This window comes from Ammospiza nelsoni, chromosome 6 (genome assembly GCF_027579445.1).
Source record: "Ammospiza nelsoni isolate bAmmNel1 chromosome 6, bAmmNel1.pri, whole genome shotgun sequence".
Taxonomy (NCBI): domain Eukaryota; kingdom Metazoa; phylum Chordata; class Aves; order Passeriformes; family Passerellidae; genus Ammospiza; species Ammospiza nelsoni.
This window is the reverse complement of record NC_080638.1, coordinates 17348640-17367968: the sequence shown is the minus strand read 5'-3', so window position 1 is coordinate 17367968 and position 19329 is coordinate 17348640. Positions and strand designations below refer to the sequence as shown.

General features: G+C 40.5%; 1 protein-coding gene across 1 annotated transcript in view; it reads left to right on the top strand.

Moving 5' to 3' along the window:
- The window catches only part of KCNQ1 (potassium voltage-gated channel subfamily Q member 1), a 330334-nt gene extending 311247 nt beyond the window's left edge, over window positions 1-19087 (top strand). The window contains exon 18 of the mRNA XM_059474699.1: window positions 17016-19087. Within this exon, the coding sequence (XP_059330682.1) occupies window positions 17016-17219 (204 nt within the window). The 3' untranslated portion in view covers window positions 17220-19087. The remainder of the gene's footprint in view (window positions 1-17015) is intronic.
- The last annotated feature ends 242 nt before the right edge of the window (window positions 19088-19329 follow it).

Below are 19329 nucleotides of genomic sequence, written 5' to 3'. Positions count from 1 at the left end.
ATAGCCTGCTGGAATGGTTGGTTGTTTTGGAAAAAATTTGTTTTTAAAGGAGGCTTGCCAAGAAACTGTTCTGTCAGGAAATGATAAATGGCAGTTGGGAGACTTGAGTGGCCTGGGCTGTATGTGTGTGCCTTGGTAAGTGCTGACTCAATCCTGTGTGCTCCTGATGGCTCCCACATTCACAGCAAGGGAATTTACAGTCCTGATTCACACACTCATTACTGTCCTGCAGTTCAGGACTTTTACACATGGCCTCAGGATTGTTTTATCTGAAAACAATGCAAACACATTTCTTTAAATTACACTTCAGATAAACTTTTGGTTTTCATTACTTTTACAGTGTATGCTAGAAACCTTGCAATTTCTTTTCCAAGACTATAGTTTGTCTGAATATTCCCTGCCAAGTTTGGTGTTTTCTGTTTAAGTTGTTTTTTTTTTTTTTAATAGTATGTTTTCTATGAAGCTGTGAAGTTTTAAGAAATTTGAATAACAGAACAGTGAAGGCTTGGCTAGAATTTGCATGACGGGGTTGGGTTTTAAAAAGTAAAAGAAAAGACTGTCTCTGTGCACTGAAGAAAGGTTTGCTTTACACAATGCACCATTTAGTCACAGGAGTTCTTTGCAGTGACATGTGTCATTTACTAGATTCTATTACTGTAGGGGATATGTTGCGTGCAAGTGGACAAACCTTTGGAGTGTGCTCTTCTGAGTGCTAACTGTGATCCATCTTTTCAGGGCATTTATATTACCTTAATCCCATTGACATCAATAAGTTTACTCCTCATTTACTCTGGAATGAAAGAGGAGTGAACTGGGACTATTGTATATTTAGGCGACATTGTTGCGAAACATGTCCCGTTCCTGAGTCAGCCGAGGGAGAGAGAGGGGCTCATGCAGTACACAGAGCTCAAGGCATTATTGTTTTTCCAACGTTGCCTAATGAATCTGGCTGAAAAGGGTCACACAAATGGTAGAAAAAATTTGCATCTACATGTTGATGAAAATTTACGCTGTGTGCTTGTAAAAATGAAGCACAGATTAAAGAGTTTGGAGATAATTTGATAGAAAATATATTGATTCATTGCCTTCAGCTTGAATGTTATAGTTCCTAGGCACCTTAGGAAGAATTTGTGTATTTGGTCATTTGCATCCTTTTTAGCATTCACATAGGAGGCAGTTGTGAAGATGCCAAATCCTTCAAGGATCCCTTCTCTGCCCTGGCTCTCCATTATTTTTCTGCCCTGGCTCCTGTTCTTTGCTATTTCTGAACAAATCCTGCCTCTGCTTCCCTTTTATTTACCCCATATATGGCACTGGGGCACGGAGCAGCCGCAAAAAGCTGGATGGAGAGCTCTGCCCACAGCCTCAGTGCTCCTTGCCTTTGGAAAATGCCATTACTTGGGGCAGCACGACACCTTGGCTGTGTTTAATTGAAGGCAGCAACTACCTAAAGTAACCTTCTGCTCTGTGATTTCCCAGTGACAAACCTGCTGACAGCTTTTACATGCAGTGATTAGGAGAAGAGTAATGTGAAATGCAGATATCTCTGCCCCCTGCAGCCACTTAGATGCTGGTCTTCACATAATGTGCCATTGATTCTGCACATTTTGCATATTGAGCTGAGGGAAGTACCAGTGCTGATTAGCATCAGTGTGAACAGGGAGTCTCTGGGAAGGACTGAACATGACTTCATGGGGAACTACATCAGTGAAAGAAATGAATGCTGACCTTGGCATTTGAGTTCCAGCATAACTGTAGGTGCATAAATAGCACATGCAAATCACAAAGTGAGTAAAATTAAATTATTTGGCATTTCTCCCATGCTTACAAGGGGCATGCTTTGCTGTATCAGGAATTGGTATATAATGAGAGATGGGAAAAAAATGTTATTAACATGTAAGTCAGAAGAATCACAGAATCACTAAAAGTAGTGCTAAACTTCAGATTTCAACAGCAGTTTCTGATTACTCTCTTCATTTTCTCTATTCATTCCAATATTTTGTGTCCAGCAATGGGGTATCCCAGTCTTTCACCTTTAGAGACTTCAGAGTGTGAATCTGTTTCCAGGGTTGCCTAGTTTTGCAGCACTGGAATGACTGCTCCACAAATATAATGATGTCTGTCTCCTGGGGTGGCTGATTTAAAACCTTTGCCATGAGCAGTGACCCCCGAGTGAGTGAAGTGCGTAATTAGTACAGGTGTTCACTGTACTAACAAAAGCATTTGGAGGCTCAGGGACAGTCTGCAAAGATTGAGTTAATGTCATTTTCCACACAGGGCAAGCTGCTTTGTCCAGCGGGGACATACAAGCCCTAAATTAACTGTAGAATTATAAACAGACCATAATTACAATACATAAGGAGAGAAACCTCATTTTGACCTCTTGTATTGTGCTTTCACTTGTATTGTGCAAAGTTACAGACTATGTGCTTCACTTCTATCCAAATACATGCATCTTCCTCAGTGAAAAGCTCACCAGGAGTCGAGGGCACTCAGAGAGTAAGGGAAGTGTGGAGCATTTTGCAGCAATGCATTGCAAACAAGCTTGACAGCGTTTCCTCTGCGTGAAATATTCCTCTAGAAACGGTTCCCTGGAAAGTGGCACTTATTTCTATTGCATTGGAGAGATGCTGTGATTTGAACAAGCTTAGCTTTAGCCAGAGGCTTATTTTGCTATTGTACTAGATGCTCTGTTGTGCAGCAACAGGGGGGGGAAACACAAAGAATCAAGATAAAGTTATATTTGTGATGATGTGTCTGTGTGTCTGCACATCATCTGCAGGCTGTGTATTTATTAGTTTTTAAGTCAGTAGAGCTGTTGTATAAATAATGCATATCAGAGCTGGTCCCACATGATGTACTCACTTGCACATGTACACTGTGAGTACTCCCTGAGCCAGAGAAAAGTGCAACCAGACCTCCTGTGTCCTCTCTGAAAATCAGCTTTTAAAAGGCAGTGTCAGACACTTGTGTCATGATGGCAGTCCTTGTCCCTTCTAGAAGCATGCACTGGTGTGGTTGTTGTGGGGATCTCAGGCAGTGTGGGTGCTGTTCCTGCCTCAGACATTGTTTGCTGCAGAACCTGAGGCCAGCCATTTCACTTTCTGTTGTTTCCATTTCTTCAGCCATGAGTACTGGGTATAATAAACATTTTGAGGCTTGGAGGTCAAAAATGAAAACAGAAGCACTTGATCATGTTTATAGTCTTTGTTATTCCCACTGCTGTTCTGGATTTATCTTAAAACTTAGATATAACTTGAAAAGTTTGTTTCTTGATGGCCCTGGTATTTTTCAAGTCCAGGTCGGATGGGGTTCTGAGCAACCTGATCTAGAGGAAGGTGTCCCTGCCCATGGCAGGGGTGTTGGAACTATAAGGTGATATTTAGGGTCCCTTCCAGGACATTCTGTGATTCCATAAAAATATAAATCAACAGTTCAGGTACTATGAGCAGAAGCATCTTGCACCCTAAAGGAGCTGTGATGTTTGAGACTGAGGTAAAGCCCTTTCACATTTCAGAGCAGATGTGTCAGAGCTAAAGCTATCAGTCAAATCCCATAGAGCCATCCATGAAAATGGATGAAAAAAAAATCTTCATTAATTCTGAATTATGTTAGCATTTTAATCTGTAAAGTCCTTAGTAGGTACAATGTGACAACTTTTTTCAAAGGTTGCATGATTAGGGGTGAATGAATTTCTCCTGAGTAGCTGATTAGTCTATCCATTGGACTGGGGCAAAAATATTACTTAACGAAAGAGATTAGCAGAACAAAGAAAACAAATTACTCCAGAGTAACCTCTTTCACTTATTCAAGGAAAATATGCAAAGAGAAAATAGGAAATGCCTGCAGCTAAACCAGTTTGTGTGGTGATACCCAGATCTTCCAAGCAAAGCATGGTCTGGCCCCTGTGAACACCAGTGATCAATCTCCAGGAGGAGCAGGCTGCAGCTTGCCTCAGACACAGGGTGCTGTCTCTCTGCTGTTCCCTTCCTGGAGTGCCACTGTCACTGAAGTCTCCCTGGCAAATGCCCAAGACAAACTCGGTCCCCCTGTGGAGGAGCACCCTTTATGTGACAATTAAAGTGGTGTCTCTCATGACTTGCAGCTGCTGAAGATCCTGTAGAGCTCTTTGGCTGTCTCAGACAGGGTTCAGTACCTTCTGTATGCCACCATGATGCTTTCCCCTGCTTTCACTGTATCACTGCTTTTTGTTCCTCTCTGTGAAGGCTGAGGAGTGTGACCCTGTGCTGTGGAACAGATGCTGCCTCCCCATCACTGAGAAGCTACATTTTGTTATTGATTTAACAGGGATAGTGCAGCCCTCGATGGCAGGGGCTGGGTGGGAGAGAGCCAGCCACGTGTTCATGCTCTGTCTTTGTGCAATTGTGCAATTATAACAGTCCTGGCTGGAGGGGGAAATGGAGAAGGGGAACGTCACAAAGCTTTATGGTCAAGACTGTCACCACCTCTGCCTGAAGAGTCTTCCAGCATTTCATCATGTCTGGACTCTATGTGCTGTGTGATCTTGTGTAGTAGCCTCCTCTATCATAATATAATATTACAAAGCCCAAAGCCCTTTTTAGTTTTGAGCAGTAAATGGTCATCATTATCTTCAGAATGAGCAATTCAGGCTACTGCTTAAGAACCAGAAGAGTAAGAGGTGGATGCACATCTAACATCTGGAGCTGGGCAGATCATTTAGTCTTCAAGCCTGTCAAAATGATTAATCAGCTAGGAAAGACTGTGAGCCTTTTGCTTCCACCACAGAGCAGTTGCTTTTGCTGCCAAGAGATCCACTTTTGAGTCATGGTTTACCATCCAAACAAATGCCCAGCCTGGCTGTATTCCTAGAAGAAGTTACTGACAAAGAAATGCACTAAGGATTTTTTGTTATCTTTGTCATCCATTACATTTTTCAACCATGTTATTTTGTCAGGAACATTTGCTTACTTTTGAAGGCATTATAGCTTAAAATATTATGGAAAAGAGCCTTGATATTTTAACTGACTCAAAACCAGAGGGAAATCTGCAATGAATTGGGAAAGTTAACCCATGCAGAACTTGCCACCAGCAGCAGTCAAATTATGTCTCTTAGTTTTCAAATGTATGAAGCCTCCAAAGTCTTGGGAAATTGGCTTAACACCATAAGGTTTTATTTAAGCAGTAGGAAAAAAAGGAAAGAGATATGAGTCTTTAAAATCTAGTTTTTGATACCTTGGTGTATACAGAAGACCTGTTTTTGAGGTTTCCTCTGCAAGAAAGTTGGTCAGAAGTTAACTCTGGAAATTGAAGCTGATATTCTTGCATAGCTGGTTGGCTTCAGAATTTGAAATGTTAAGCAAAAATGTTTAAAACTACAAAATGCGTAACAAAATAATCACTTCATTCCCCCCGAATTCAACTGGCAGAGCTGTTGAACTCCTGCAGGCATGGTAATGACTTTGTATGACCCATGAAATTTGACTGAAAACCCTTCTTCATTAGCAGTTGGTTGCCTTTGTTGTAGTTTTGCTCCTGGTATCCCTAAGATCTCCTAGTTTGCCTTTATGAATAACACCATGACAGCCAACAAGCAGTTTCTTTTCCTTGTAAACATGAGTTTCCACTGGTAAATATATTACATTCTAGTTCACTCATTGGTTATTTGCTGGCTTGTGATTGATTGTATCTGCCTCCACTTTTTGTAGTGCTCAAATGAAACAAATGAAATGTGCTTTTGGGATGTCTGTTGATTTTAGAGGGTGCAGATCACCTGCATCTTCTCCGGATTTCAGTGGGGTTTTGCTGGATGCTTTAATTTCTACCACATGCAAATGGTTTTATATTTAGAAGATTCTGAAGGAGATATTTCCAAGGATATGATTTCAGCAGAATTGAATGATATTTCAAAAGGCTGGGGGAGTAGAGTGGGCTCATAGACTTTTTATCACCACTGAATTTCACCTCTGATCTCTGTGCAGCCCCTGGGAATGAAAAGTGCCTTTGGAATTGTGTGTGGTTTTCTTTCGTTCCACTGAGCTTTCCCACTGAAATTTTCTGTCTTGCATCTGTGTCTTTGTAAAGCTTAATGCAATGGCAAAACAAGAGGCCGCCTCCTTTCTGAGGAGCAGGCTCAAGCCAACAGGAACACAGCTCTGGTTTTGTGTGTTCAAAATGGGTGCAAACTTGCCACCTTATTTATCATCAGGATTTCTAACCTTGAGATGCCATGGCCCATAAATGACTTCCCCATAATAATATTTCTCAAAGTATTTCTGGTCTAATTATTCATGCTGAGCTTGTTCTCTAAAAATTTCTCTTGAAAGAATCTTTTTAAAGATTTTTCTTTTGAAAACAAATTCATGACCACATCAAACAGAGATTCATGTTGCCGTTAGTTTAATTACCAGCAGCCCTCAGGGAAAACTCACTCAAAACTCACTGTTGTTGTAATTGCTTCTCTCCCTTTCTCTCCCCCACTCTTTTTACCTTTCCAGTTTTGATTGCTGCAGAAGTCATCATATGGTTACTCATTTTTAAGCTCATTTTAAGTACTAAGGGGGTTTTGCCCTTTTTGCCCATATAGAAACTATCAAATTATAAATAATTAGTAGAATCTGGATGCTGAAAAAGGAGCTGGCCAAAACAAACCACTTTTTTGAGATAACAGTTGAAGTTATCTTTGTTTTTAACTTTTTGGGCAAAAAGGCAGATAGTGATGTCCTCCCCAGTCTCATGCCATAAGATCAGATCCATAACATGTAGATCTATTCCAGCCATGAAAGCCACTGCACCTAGTCTGGCTTTATTCCCTTTGAAAAGCAGCATGGATGCCTCATTTGGGTGAAGTGCAAAGCATAACATAAGCAGTGCTGACCTAACACGACATGATACATGGCCGATTTGCTTTAAAAAGAGCAGCAGTCTCAAATCTGTTTTGAATTAGAAAAAGTGTTTGAGGGAAAGGAAGGAAAAAGGGAACCATTTCGTAGCAGGCATCTGAAAAATAACAGTTTGGAGGAAGGAGGAAAAATTGTCAGGCAAAACCTTACAGTTAAAGCTGAAAAATGTATTTCTAACACAGGGGATTATGAGTGTATATCTTACTCTTTGGTTTTTTTTTAAATAAAATCTTGGCAACTTAAGTGCATACTATGATGGTCCAGAATGAGAACAGCTACTCAAAGGTGAAATTATCAGCAGTACTCTGGCAAGAGGCTATTAGTCATAGTCCCAGTATCATACAAGAGCCAGAGCCAAGGATTCAAGAAGCAAAACATTCTCCTTTGGAGAGAGGTCAAGATTAGTCACTTTTGTTTTCTTTATTGGGGGGAGGGGGACAGTGGGGGTTGGGTTGATTTGGGGTTTATTTTGTTGGGGAGAGGAGTTTTGGACATATTTTTATGCCAGTTGGGTCTTGTACTCTACACTTTTTAACCCCAAAGTGCTGTAAATATGCCACTGTTCCACACGGGGAATGGGAATCTACAGCTTGGGGAAAGCTGTTGTCTGACAGCCAAACTCCTGACAAGGAAAATATGGAGTGATATTCAGAGGCTGTACTGCCGCGGCGCAGCCAGCAGAAAGGGTCCTCCAGAGGCAAGAGCCACGGGGAGTTTTCTTCACATCTGTGGAGCTGAGGCATCTGAAATACAAGTGCCTGTTGGCCAAACAGAGAGCCTTTCTTTCCTCTGCAGAGAGGTACCGGGGTGCTCAACGAGAGGGACCCCCAAGGAGAAACGTTTTGCTGGACAAGAAGGTGATGGAGAATGAGAAACCAACCTGTTTTCCAACCCCCTGTCTCGATAATAGAAACCAGAAAAGTGCTGTGAGGTTTTCCTTGAGACTGGAAGATGTGCCCAGGACAGGGAGAGCATTTTTAAGGTTTGTTTAGAGACACTCATCCAAGCTGATGTTAGGAACGTTTATTGTATCTGAAGGTGGGCCGCTGGCTGTGCTGCCTCAGTTTCTCCCATGTTGTGCTGGCAATACCAGGACTTATCTGCTGTGCTTTGGTGCACCCAAGTTTGCACAGTGCTGCAGATGCACTAAACATGGAATCATAGACCATCCTGAGTGGGAAGGGACCCACAAGGATCATCCAAGTCCAACTCCTGGCCCTGCAGTTGACCATCTTTATTCTAGAACACTATTCAAACTATTACACAGAGATAAGGGGCTTTTTTCCCTGGTTTCTTTGATCAATATTTCCTCTATATTTCTTGTTATCTCAAGCCTGTTTCCCATCCTCCATAAGGCTGGATTTCAATTTAAGCATAATTTGGGAAGCTGTTTATGATTATGGTGCTGGATGGATATCCAGCGATTTTTGCAGATACGTTAACTTCTAATACTTCTGGTATCATTGATTCACTTGTAAAGAAAAAATCCCTCCCTTCTTGCCAACTCATGTCTTATCTTCAAACAGAGAGGGAGGAAAGTTGTGTCTATTCAGAGAGATACTGTTTCCTGAAGGTGGGGCTAAAGTTAATGAAGATAAGCTAATTCTTGAAAATATCAGAGTATTCAGTTAATAGGATAGGGGGATTTGATCATCTTTAGCAGTTCTGATGAAAGTTGTATTTATAGACCCTCACCTTCACTTTCCTGGCTTCATGCCAGGACGGAAAAATATTCCAAACTCCCTTGTTTATCTACTGATACACTGCTAATTTAGAGGAAAGGGTTAAAAAAAAATCTGACCTTTGTAATATTTTAGAAAAAAAAATGCTGTATCCTAAGGCAGTGCTGGGCCAAAGACTGTAGATTTTGGATGCTGTTCTAACTTGAAAATTTCCATGTGTTTTAAGTCTCGTCTGATTTATCTAAAACAAGAGTCAACCACAAATTTTAATTGCTTGGCTATAGCCTTCTGGATGCCAGATAAATCTGTGAGTGTTGCTCACATCTGGGCATGGACTGAGTGCTGGGAGGCCAGCAGGACAGGCCTGGGGAGTGGTGAGGCAGCAGATGGGCCTCGTGGCCCAAGACTACACCTAGAACTAAAGAAAGGCTCTCAGAAAAAGCTGATTTCCAACAGTTTGGTTGCTTTAAAGAAGCCAAATATTTTTGCAAGTTGTTAATAATGGCAACAAAAGCGCTGAACAGGGACCCCAGTTCTCTGCTCTCTTCTTCAGGGCAGCTGTTTCCAGCCCTGCTTCTGACCATCTCCTGCAGCCACATCCATCATGGTTCTCATTCCTGTCTTGACTTAACAGCATTTTAGGTCATCCCTTCCCAACATTTTTACCCTCGAGCCTTTCTGAATCCTCTCCACTTCTAAAAGAATCATGGAATCATCGTAGAATGGCCTGGGTTGGAAGGGACCTTAAGATCATCCAGTTCCAGCCCCCTGCCATGGGAACACCTTCCGCTGGACCAGGCTGCTCAGAGCCCCATCCAGCCTGCCTCAAACACTTCCAGGGATGGGGCATCCGTAACTTCTCTGTGCAGCTTGTTCCAGTGCCTCACCAGCCTCACAGCAAAGAATTTCTTCCTTACACCTAGCCTAAATTGTCCCTCTTCCACCTTGAACCAAAAAAAAATAATGCTAGAAGTGCCGTTCCAAAATCTTTCGAGGTCTTACACTCCCTAACAGTCCATGACCAAATGCATTTCACTCTCCTGTAATTTAATTCTCCCAATTGCCAGCATCCTACCGACCTCTTTGTTAGGAGTGGTTTGTATTCATCTTACCTTGCTTCTGTCAGTCAAGCAGCAAGTTATAGATGAATAATCGTATGAAGGTGACCTGTCAAAAACCAAACCAATTTGTTTGTAACCTTTGATTTCTACTTATTCCTCAAAATGTTTAAAATCTTAAAGGAATTGCTCTCTTACATAAGCACAACATCTGTTGTTGCTGCTTATTTCTTCATAGGGAAAAGTGGCAGTATCATAGAAGAGAGTTTTGATAACCTGCTGCTAATAGTCTTTATTTGGTCTGCAGTATTTCATATTATATTATTTATTCCATCACATATTACTGAAGTGACTTTTTCATGTCAGTTTTTCAGTTTTTGACCCATCAGAGCATGTCTCTTACTGCCACTGGTTTCAAATATAATTCAGGGAAGACACCTAATCTGAAAAATGACATTATAGTTGTAACCTATCCTATCCTAAGAGTCATTAAAGAAATGGAGCTCAGTGAATAGTTAACCAGAAGTGTCATATTTCCAGAAACTTTGAGGAAGCTTTTAGAAAAACATGCTTTTCTTTGAGAAAAAGAACATTTGGAAAAGAAAAATTATTCTCTGCAGTTTAGTTACTTGCTAATCAAAATTGCTTCCCCAATCCTAATAGAAAGAACAGATGCATAAATCAACCGTGTAATTTCTCCCATTTCCTAAAGCTTGAGCATTTGCTACTCTAGATCTTGTGCTGCACAACCAGAACAAAATTCTTCAAACAAACAAAAATTACTTTAAAGTGCTACAGGTATTACAGTCAGTAACCAAATGGCTATGTGCTGTGTTGCTAGTTTAATTCCCAAAGGAATTTTTAAAAACTGTGGTACAAAATTGAGTTTCTTTACAGTACATTAGAAATTTACTGTAGAAGACAAGCCCTTTGTAATAGTTCACTGATATCAAGATAACTTCTGGAGAATCAGAGCCAGCAACTGGTTTATAAATCCTGGTTGTTGCTGAGCTCTGATCCTGGCTCAGTGGCTCAAAATTTTCTCCCCAGGGTCATCCCCCTCTGTTGAATGCACAGGCAGCACACCCTGATCAATGGTGAATTCTCAGCAGCTGTTCAAGGACTCTTACTACAAAAAATAAGTGGTTTTTTTACGCTTTTGAGCAGTGTAAGATAAATATTTTCCTATAAAAATACACAGCAAGACGAGAGCAGCAACAGTCTCAGTTTGTTGAAAAAACAGAACAATTTTTAGTATCTCAAAGCAGAGATTGTCCCTGATAGCTTTAGGCAAGAGAGCTGATTTTAGAACTCAGGGTGTAGCAAGTGCCTTTCTTTCCAAATATGCTTTTTTTCCTGAAATATACCCATTTTATTTGTCAGTTAAGACAGTGGTTACAGTGTTCATATAATGTTTTCATTGACTAGAAAGAGACTTGTTCATGTAACCCTCAAAACCTGTCAATTTTGTTCCTCAGAAGCTCAGCCCTCCTGTTTTCTGAGCAATGATCAATCTTACAGTAGAGTGTTTTTTTCACTGGCTCCATTTCTTCTATCCTTCCCCTGGATGCCACACACATATTTTCTTCTTTGGCCAACTCTCAAGAGAAAGTACAGACAGTCTGGAGAGCAAATCTCCCTTCATGCAGATTGCATTCTCCTTTAAACACCTCAGGGGCAGGAATATAACCTCCAGCAAAACTGCTGCCTCATCTCAGGCAACAAAACAAACACATCAAAGATGGAAGTTCTGATAGGGGGTTTTGCAAGAATCTGGGATCTTGGGCATTGCAAGTGGAAGGGAGGCACATTCCATGATTTTTGAAGAATCATGCACCTGAAGAAAGAAACGTTCTTTAACAATACTGAAACCATTGATCCTGCCACTATAATAGAGAAATCTTTACAATCAATTGTCTGTGAGGATTCCCATACCTATCCCTGAGCTCCTCTAGAAAGCCACCTCTAACATCATTCCTGTTCCTGTCCTCTGAGCATAAACTTTTATGCTCTGGGATAAAGTATTGACTTTTAGAAATGCTGATACCAACATGTGAGAGGACTTAGCAAGAAGAGGAGCCAGGGGAATTTCTCTCTGAAGCTTCCTCAAGTATTCTGAAGAACTTAAATAGGAAGAATCCCACCAAAGACAACTGTGATTTATAACCACGTTTTCTTCCAGAACAGTCTCAGTGTTAAGTACCACTGAATACTGATACATTCCTTCATAACATTGCCATTAACAGGTATCATAAGTTCTGGAATATTTTTTGCCTTTCATTTTCTTTCCAGCTGAGTCATTGGTGTGCCTGGTGATTATTTTGTTGGCAGAAAGGATCTTTTTGTGTGTTTTTATGAAAGATAAAGCTACCTTATTACTCAGTATGGTCCTGAACAGCAGACATATTAGAGATTTGATACAACATGGAGAGATGCTCAAAGAAAGCATCATTTTTTATTCTACTAGAAGTTTGCTACACTGCAGAACGATAGGGTCCTCCTTAGAAAGAGGCCACTAGAAGTGCTGAATACATGAAGGTCTCCCCAATCTTCTTTGGGTGTTTTGAAAAATTGCCTTAAAGAATTAGTTCTCTTTGAGCCAAAAAGCTGCACCCACAGGAGTGAATGTTACTTAAGTCAAGGCAGCAGACTTGGGAGTTTAATGTTGTAAAAGCAGCTGAAATCTTCCTTTATCACATTTTCATTCAGCTAAGTGTTGCTTGCATCCTGGTTTCCCTCTTTTCCTTTAGCAGCTTCATGCTTGGCTCTCTTTACTGGGAACAAGGACAGCCCCCCGAACCCACTGAGCTGATAAGAATTCTCTTCATTATGGACAAAACAATCTGTTCAATCAGTGAACCATGTTAAGAACATAGGTAGTTATAAAACAGCATTCTGTTCAAAGGGACTGTGATTTTTACCCTTAATATTTACTTTTAAAATCTCTGAGTCTGAGAATGACAAGCAGATGACACAGCTTTAATCAACAGTATTAATCAACCTTGATCTCTGCAGATTATGGAGCAATACTTGGAATAACCTATTAATAATTTGTGGTCTTTGTGGCTGAAATTATGCCAAACTCAAAATTTTGTCCTTCAGCTTCTCATGGCTGAAAATACTGTTCCACTCAGCTCTGTAATTGTGTCTGTCATTGCCCTTTCTGGTAAATTCCTATAATTAGTTTTGGGAGTAGGTCTCCAAAGTGCTACCCTTTAGTTCTCCATTACAGGGGAGCTTAAAAGAGACCCTTCTGTCCCTGGAGCTGTCCCTGGAGCCAACCAAGCGTCTGTGTTTTGTTTTGGTTTGGTCATTTTGTTTTTAAAATCAAGGAAATAAATTCATTGCCTCATACTATGTTCCAGATCATACCATGAACTTTTTCTGAAAGCTTAAAATTACAAAGTGTTTCAAGATAATACAGTGTGAAGATTTGCAGAATTTTAATAGATAAAAAATAATAGACAATTTTAATTGGAAATTATTTTGCTTTTTCAGCAAGAACAGTCTCTGTCTTGTTCAGTAGCACCTCCTGGAATGCCTTTGATCCCTTTGCAAATATTATTACCTTTGTAAATGATGTCACTAAGGCTATGAGAATTGGGATTGTTCAGCCTGGAAAAGAAAGGCTTTGGAGTGACCTACTTGTGGCCTTCCACAGCACCTGAAGGGAGCCTACAGGAGAGATAGAGAGAGGCTATTATAACTGCATGTTTTAACTTCTCCTCATGATGTGACATTTAAGATCTCTGTGCTAACCTTTCAGCCTTCATGAGGAACTATTTGGTTTTGGGTTGTTTTTTTTTCTCAGTGCACTGCATGGATGGGATTTCATTCATTTCTAAGAGATAGATTCAAAATTGTTTAAATCTTCTCTCCATCTGTGCTCAATCTATGATCCTTGGGTTTTTACTTTTTTTTTTAACTTAGAGGATGGAAAGATTTTGTATTCATACAATATTTCAGTCAGACTTAGGAATAACTGTGGTGTGTAATTTCTGAAGTTTCAAACACTGCTTCCTCTTCCCAACAACTGTGAAATACAAAGGAAATTATTTTGCATATAAAGAATCTGATCATCCAAACATCATGCTTCTAATGAAACATAAATCAGCTACAAAGAGCTTACTTAGTTTTTCCTAAAGGAAACAAAACAGTCTGAGTTATTTTTCTATGTAATTAACAATGTTTGCTGTTTTAAGGAGAGAGATCAGAGTTGTTCAAAGCGGTTAAGATTAGAGCAACATCAGCAGTTTTTCTGTTTGCTTTACTTTTATTCCTTCTGGCATCAGAGCTAATTTCTAATCAAGTAAATGTGTTTGAAAGTATGATTCAGGGGGGATGATACATTTCTCCATGCTAACTGCCTAAAGCTGGCTTAATAAAAAGGATATTGCACACAATGACATTTTTCTAGTGGGTATAATTATCTCTACAGCAAGCAAGTGAATGATGTATTTCAGGATGTGTGTTTGGATGATGACAGGCAGATTGGGCACGTTAATAAGCCAGGCTGTTCACCAGCAAGCCTCTTTTTCTGGTACATCAGAGGCCTGTGATGACAGTAGAAGCTGCCTTCTGGTGGCTCTTACTTCTCCTTTTAAAATATCTCATACTTTAAGCAGATACTCCTTTGGCAGAATTAAAAATGGGGGCCCACTGCTGCCTCATTTGCCAATGTCATCTTTTCTGATAGAGGCCCGAGAAGCAGAAGATCCATGTACAGAAATCCAGACTGTCGTAACATCCAAAGAACATATTACTATTTGGGATTGATGATTCAGTCCAAGGTTGGTACAGAGCCCACTGAAGCCAATGGGAGTCTGTGCTTGCCAAAATCTACCACTGAGTCCAGCATGTCTTGGAGCAAGCCTTTCAGGGGCACTGAACCCCCTGGGAAATGGAGAGCAAAACTGATTAAACAACTAAACACCAACAGCTTTCTGGACCTCCCTCCACAAAATCTTTGTGGCTTTGGAGCCCTACCCCAAAGAGCAGGAACATGGACGACAAAGGTCTTTACTTTCAATCTCATCTGGCTCAGCTCAATAGCAATTAGCTCCTGCCTCTGCTTCTGTGGGCCTCCTGCACTCCATAGCTGCAGCAGCCAGGCCTTGTTGCCTAGAAGAAATTAGACAATTATCTCTGGGAATTTATTTCCCAGCAAGAATATTCACTTCTCACTTCTCCCCAGTACTTCATCACCAAGATGCACAGCTGTTGAAGGACTATCCAGATCTCAGTCCAACCTACTGTCATGTTCAATAGTTCATCACTGCAAGAGTTTCATGAATGCACGTTTTCCAGATATATCTCCAGCCTGTGTTCCCTCTGGTAATCCCTGCCTGGAATCACAAATTAAGACACATATGCATATAAAAATCCCCCAGTTCATTTAGAATGGTTAGCAAAAGGACATTTCTTGTAGAAGGAAAAGTTGTCTTTTGCATTCTGAAGATAGCTGTTTGTGTGGAGGCTTTCACTGCAGTCCTTCCAGAAGAGTTGTCTCAGAAAACAAACAATACCTGGGCAGTGGGCGATGCAGGAATGAGGTGTTTTTGTAGGTTTCACTACCACTGATTTGTGCTGTGACACTTACTTGGAGCATCACAAGTTTGCCATCTGTAATGGGCACCATTTGGGCAAAATGTGTCTTTTTTTTTTAAGGGAGGGAATAAACAGTGATGAAATGAGAGCCTGATGATATGCTCAGTTTTCCATCTGTGTTTCCTTCTAGAAATCTTGAACTTATCTGTTCTTCAGCTTCCTCATTTCATAGAATCTCATCTTTCAACAGTCATTTCCATCCAGAATTACTAGTGTTTCATGTACCATCTAGGGTGCTTTGCCTAGTGTTTTCAAAACCAGCTGCAAAGTATAAATCTCTGGCACCTCATATTTTTAAATCACTGTATCTGCTTCCCTACCAGTTGTACAAAGTGTTTGAAAAAACCCAGCATTTTCTCTATGGTGGAAAAACATTTTAGTCTCTGCTGAAATCCTCCAGGTTTGTTGATGTTCTGCTCAGCCTTACTGTCTTTTACTATCCTGTGTGATATTTGGATGACAGCCAGGCACATATAAATTGCTCCCACTCATGCTCTCTCTGGCAGTTTTATGTGCCTTCCACTACTTTCTAGCAGATATTTTAGGCAACAATTTATTCCTATCACAGTTTTTTTTTTCTGTTTGCTTTCTTTTCCCTTTCTAAAAAGTACTACATCTCTTTGCCTAGAATTTACTCAGTGTTTTGGGATCCCTGTGGATCAATGGGTCAGAGACTGCAATGATAAAATCAAGGCTTTCTTATTATGCTTGAAGAAGCAATTAGGAGGCATAAGGCAGAGTCTTACTGCCTAATTTCAATGCTTTTACCACGCCAAGGGTCAGAGAGTGGGCAGGACTTTGAAGATAGAAGTGCCTATCTTGCCCTTGGGATATTTTGCTCAGTGAAGAGAGGAGGCTCCCAATGCCAGATAAAAGGGGTGACACTCCTAGAAACACCTAATTCTCAATTTTCCTCTGAGTACCACAAATGCATGCCAAAAAACATCCATAACCTAACCTCTCTTAGGTATCAGCTTTTTAATTATATTTTCTCCTAAACATTAGAAGAAATTCCAGAAGAAAGGAGGTGGGGGAAGAAGAGAAATTAAATAATTTAAGGAGCCTCTGTCTAAAGAAGAAAATGAGCATTATAGATACAGGCTGAACCTGGAGTCCCGCAGTCAAGAAATTAATTTTCAGCCATCTTAGAATTCTTGGTTCCTGGCTTGCTGGGAATCATGTCATTTCAGATGACAGTCCTAGGGAATGCTGTATCACTGGGTTTTGAGAGCATAAAACTGACTCACGTCCCACTCCCAGCTGCAATTCACTCATGGCAGCAAAAACACCGATGGGCATTTTGTGGCCTGAGTTGTTAATTGAACCCAAATGTAGCAAAGAGCATCACTCATAAGAGTTGATTAGATCACTGCAAGTCAAGCAGCTATTTACTAGGGCATATTGGTATTATGAGGACATAGAAGCATGCTACAAGTCTATCATTTAACAAAAAAATATATATGGACACAATGCTAACCAGAAAAAGCCCACAGAACTTCAGTTCTGGAACTTAGTTCTCTATCACAGCAGATCTGTTTAAAATCCCATTTGTCATGTGTTCAGCCAGATATAAAATAAGTGTCAAAGCATACACCAGAGGTGAGTATTAGCAAACTTGTCCCCATCCAACCCTGACCTATTGTATTAAATTTCTAATGATCTCTGTGAATCTGTGGTATCTTCACAGAGGTTGCTGTGATTCTAATTAATATTACACGTATCCTACCCTGTTTGTTGCAATTTTCTTGCACGCTGCTCCTAAAGAACTCTGCCCTTTGCCTTTGTAGGTGACACAAATGGACCAGAAGCTGAACCTCATCACGGACATGCTGCATCATCTGGTCTCCCGTCAGCAGGGGGATCAGGGCAACAACAGATCATCTCAGAGAGGCAACAGCAGCGTCAGTTCCGAGCTTTTCCTCCCCAACAACACCCTGCCCACCTACGAGCAGCTGACAGTACCGGCAGGGAACGAGGATGACATCTCCTGATGTGGTGCAAGCCTGGGTTGGGTTGTTCCTACTTTTCTCCTCTGAACGGGACTGAGTGTTGAGAGCCAGGGGGAAATTAAGTTCATCAGCCAACAAAGAAATCGTGTAACTGCTGTATCCACACCACTAATCTCAAACATGCTGAAGTTACCCACAGTAGCCAAAGGATTGCCAGGCTGTCTTCCACCAGGCAAAACTTCTGGAAGCTCCACGTTGATTTTGCTCCTGAACAAATGATCACAACTTATTTCTCAAAAAGACCAAAATTATGTAAAACAGGCAAAATGGCAAGGATTTGGAGCTCCTGTAATAATAATAATAATAGTAATAATAATATTCTAATAATACTTGAACTTAGAAGGAAAAAAAGTGCATTCTGTTTATGAATCTGCAGACAGCAATTTATTTCTATTACTAAGGTTTTTAAAACAAACTAGGATAACTTATGTTGTTTTTATTGTATAAACATACACTAACATTCTAGACAATAACAAACCACATACTGAATTATTTTCTTTTTCTGTTTTATTTTAGTGTTACTACATAAACAGTTATCAGATAATGACCAGATTTTTAAATCTGTTTTTCTTCAGGGAGGAACTAATCCTTAATCTGGAACAATACTATTTATAGTGGAAAGTGCTATAGATTTTCTAAGATATCAGTTTTTCATGGGGAGACAATAAAGTATTATATAGCAAAAAAATTCTGCTTTCTAGAAAATTGTTGCCAAAGAATTTATATGTAAATAGAAAACACAGTGGTCTGAATGTACTTGTCCTGAGCATTTTAAAAGGAAGGCATTCTACTTCTTAAATCTACTGGTTTTCAGCTTACAGATGCCAAGAATAACACAAGAGGCTGAAGTGGCTGGACTTCACTGGTCAAGTGTTTGAGCTGGCCACTCACAGAACATCCATAATCCCTGCAGGAATCAAGGCTTCAGTTCAGGAAAACATCTCTAATCCACACAGCACATATGGCAATTTTAATGTTTTCTTGAATAACGCCTTGAGAAACTCAACCCCCTTCAAGAGTGGGTTGGTATTGGCAAGTGCCAGCTCTTTATCTAGAGATTTGAGGGCCTCAGCTGTGACCCATGGGGCTGAACCACGCTGCCCCACAGGATGACTGCAATGAAACCAACAGTGTTGCCTCAGTGGGAGCTCTCACACACACAAGGTGAGCAGGAGTTGGGCTTTGATTACCAAGGCTGAAATTACCGAGCCCTTACAGAGACTCAGCACCTGAATTGTGTCAGTCTTTAAAGCTGACAGCCTCAGGAAAACATCCTGGTAGTAGTGGTACCTCAGACTGCTGGAGAAATGAGATGCAGACAGATTTATCAGCTCTTGCACTTTGAGCATCCTGCACATCCAGTGCACCCTGTCCCCCTCACTGCACAGCCTGTGCCCCACAGTGCTCTCCCTCTCCTGGGGGATGCCCTAAAGCCTCACACCTTGGCACAGCAGTTTATTTACCAGTCTTTTGACCAATACTACCAATCTGAAATACTGATGCATAATAAATTAGATCACAGGGAGCCTCCTCATAGGGAACTCTCACATTCTGGGCTTTCTTTCCAACATTTCATCTCTTTGACTTGGACTGCAGTGAAAGTCCTATATTAAATATCCTGTATTTAACTTTCCAGATTCTGTTACAGTTATCCAGCCTCTCTGTTGTACAGTAGGTAAATGTTAAGGGTGTAGAAATTTACAGGCATAAAGAAGAATTGTATCAGGGCATTATGTTTTCATGGAAATCAAAATTATTCTCATGATTTTGAACATTTTTAAATGAGATTCACTATGTAATTTCAGGTTATCAATCAGCCTGTTAATTTCCTAATAAAATACAGGACAAGAGTGCCATGTCTTTTGGTTATTCTAAAATCCAGACACTTGATATACACAAGAAAGCAGATGGCTTTTCTTCTCCTTTCTCTCTTAGCCCACTGTTCAGTGTAAATATACCTTATTTGCAATGCATGACTGTAAGGCTTCTGCTGATTCTTCACTAGAGAAATAAAAGAAAATCTGGACTTTATCAGCTGGGATGACTGGAGAGAAAGGTGTCTCCCATAGCCCTGGCTGAAAGCAGACAGGTC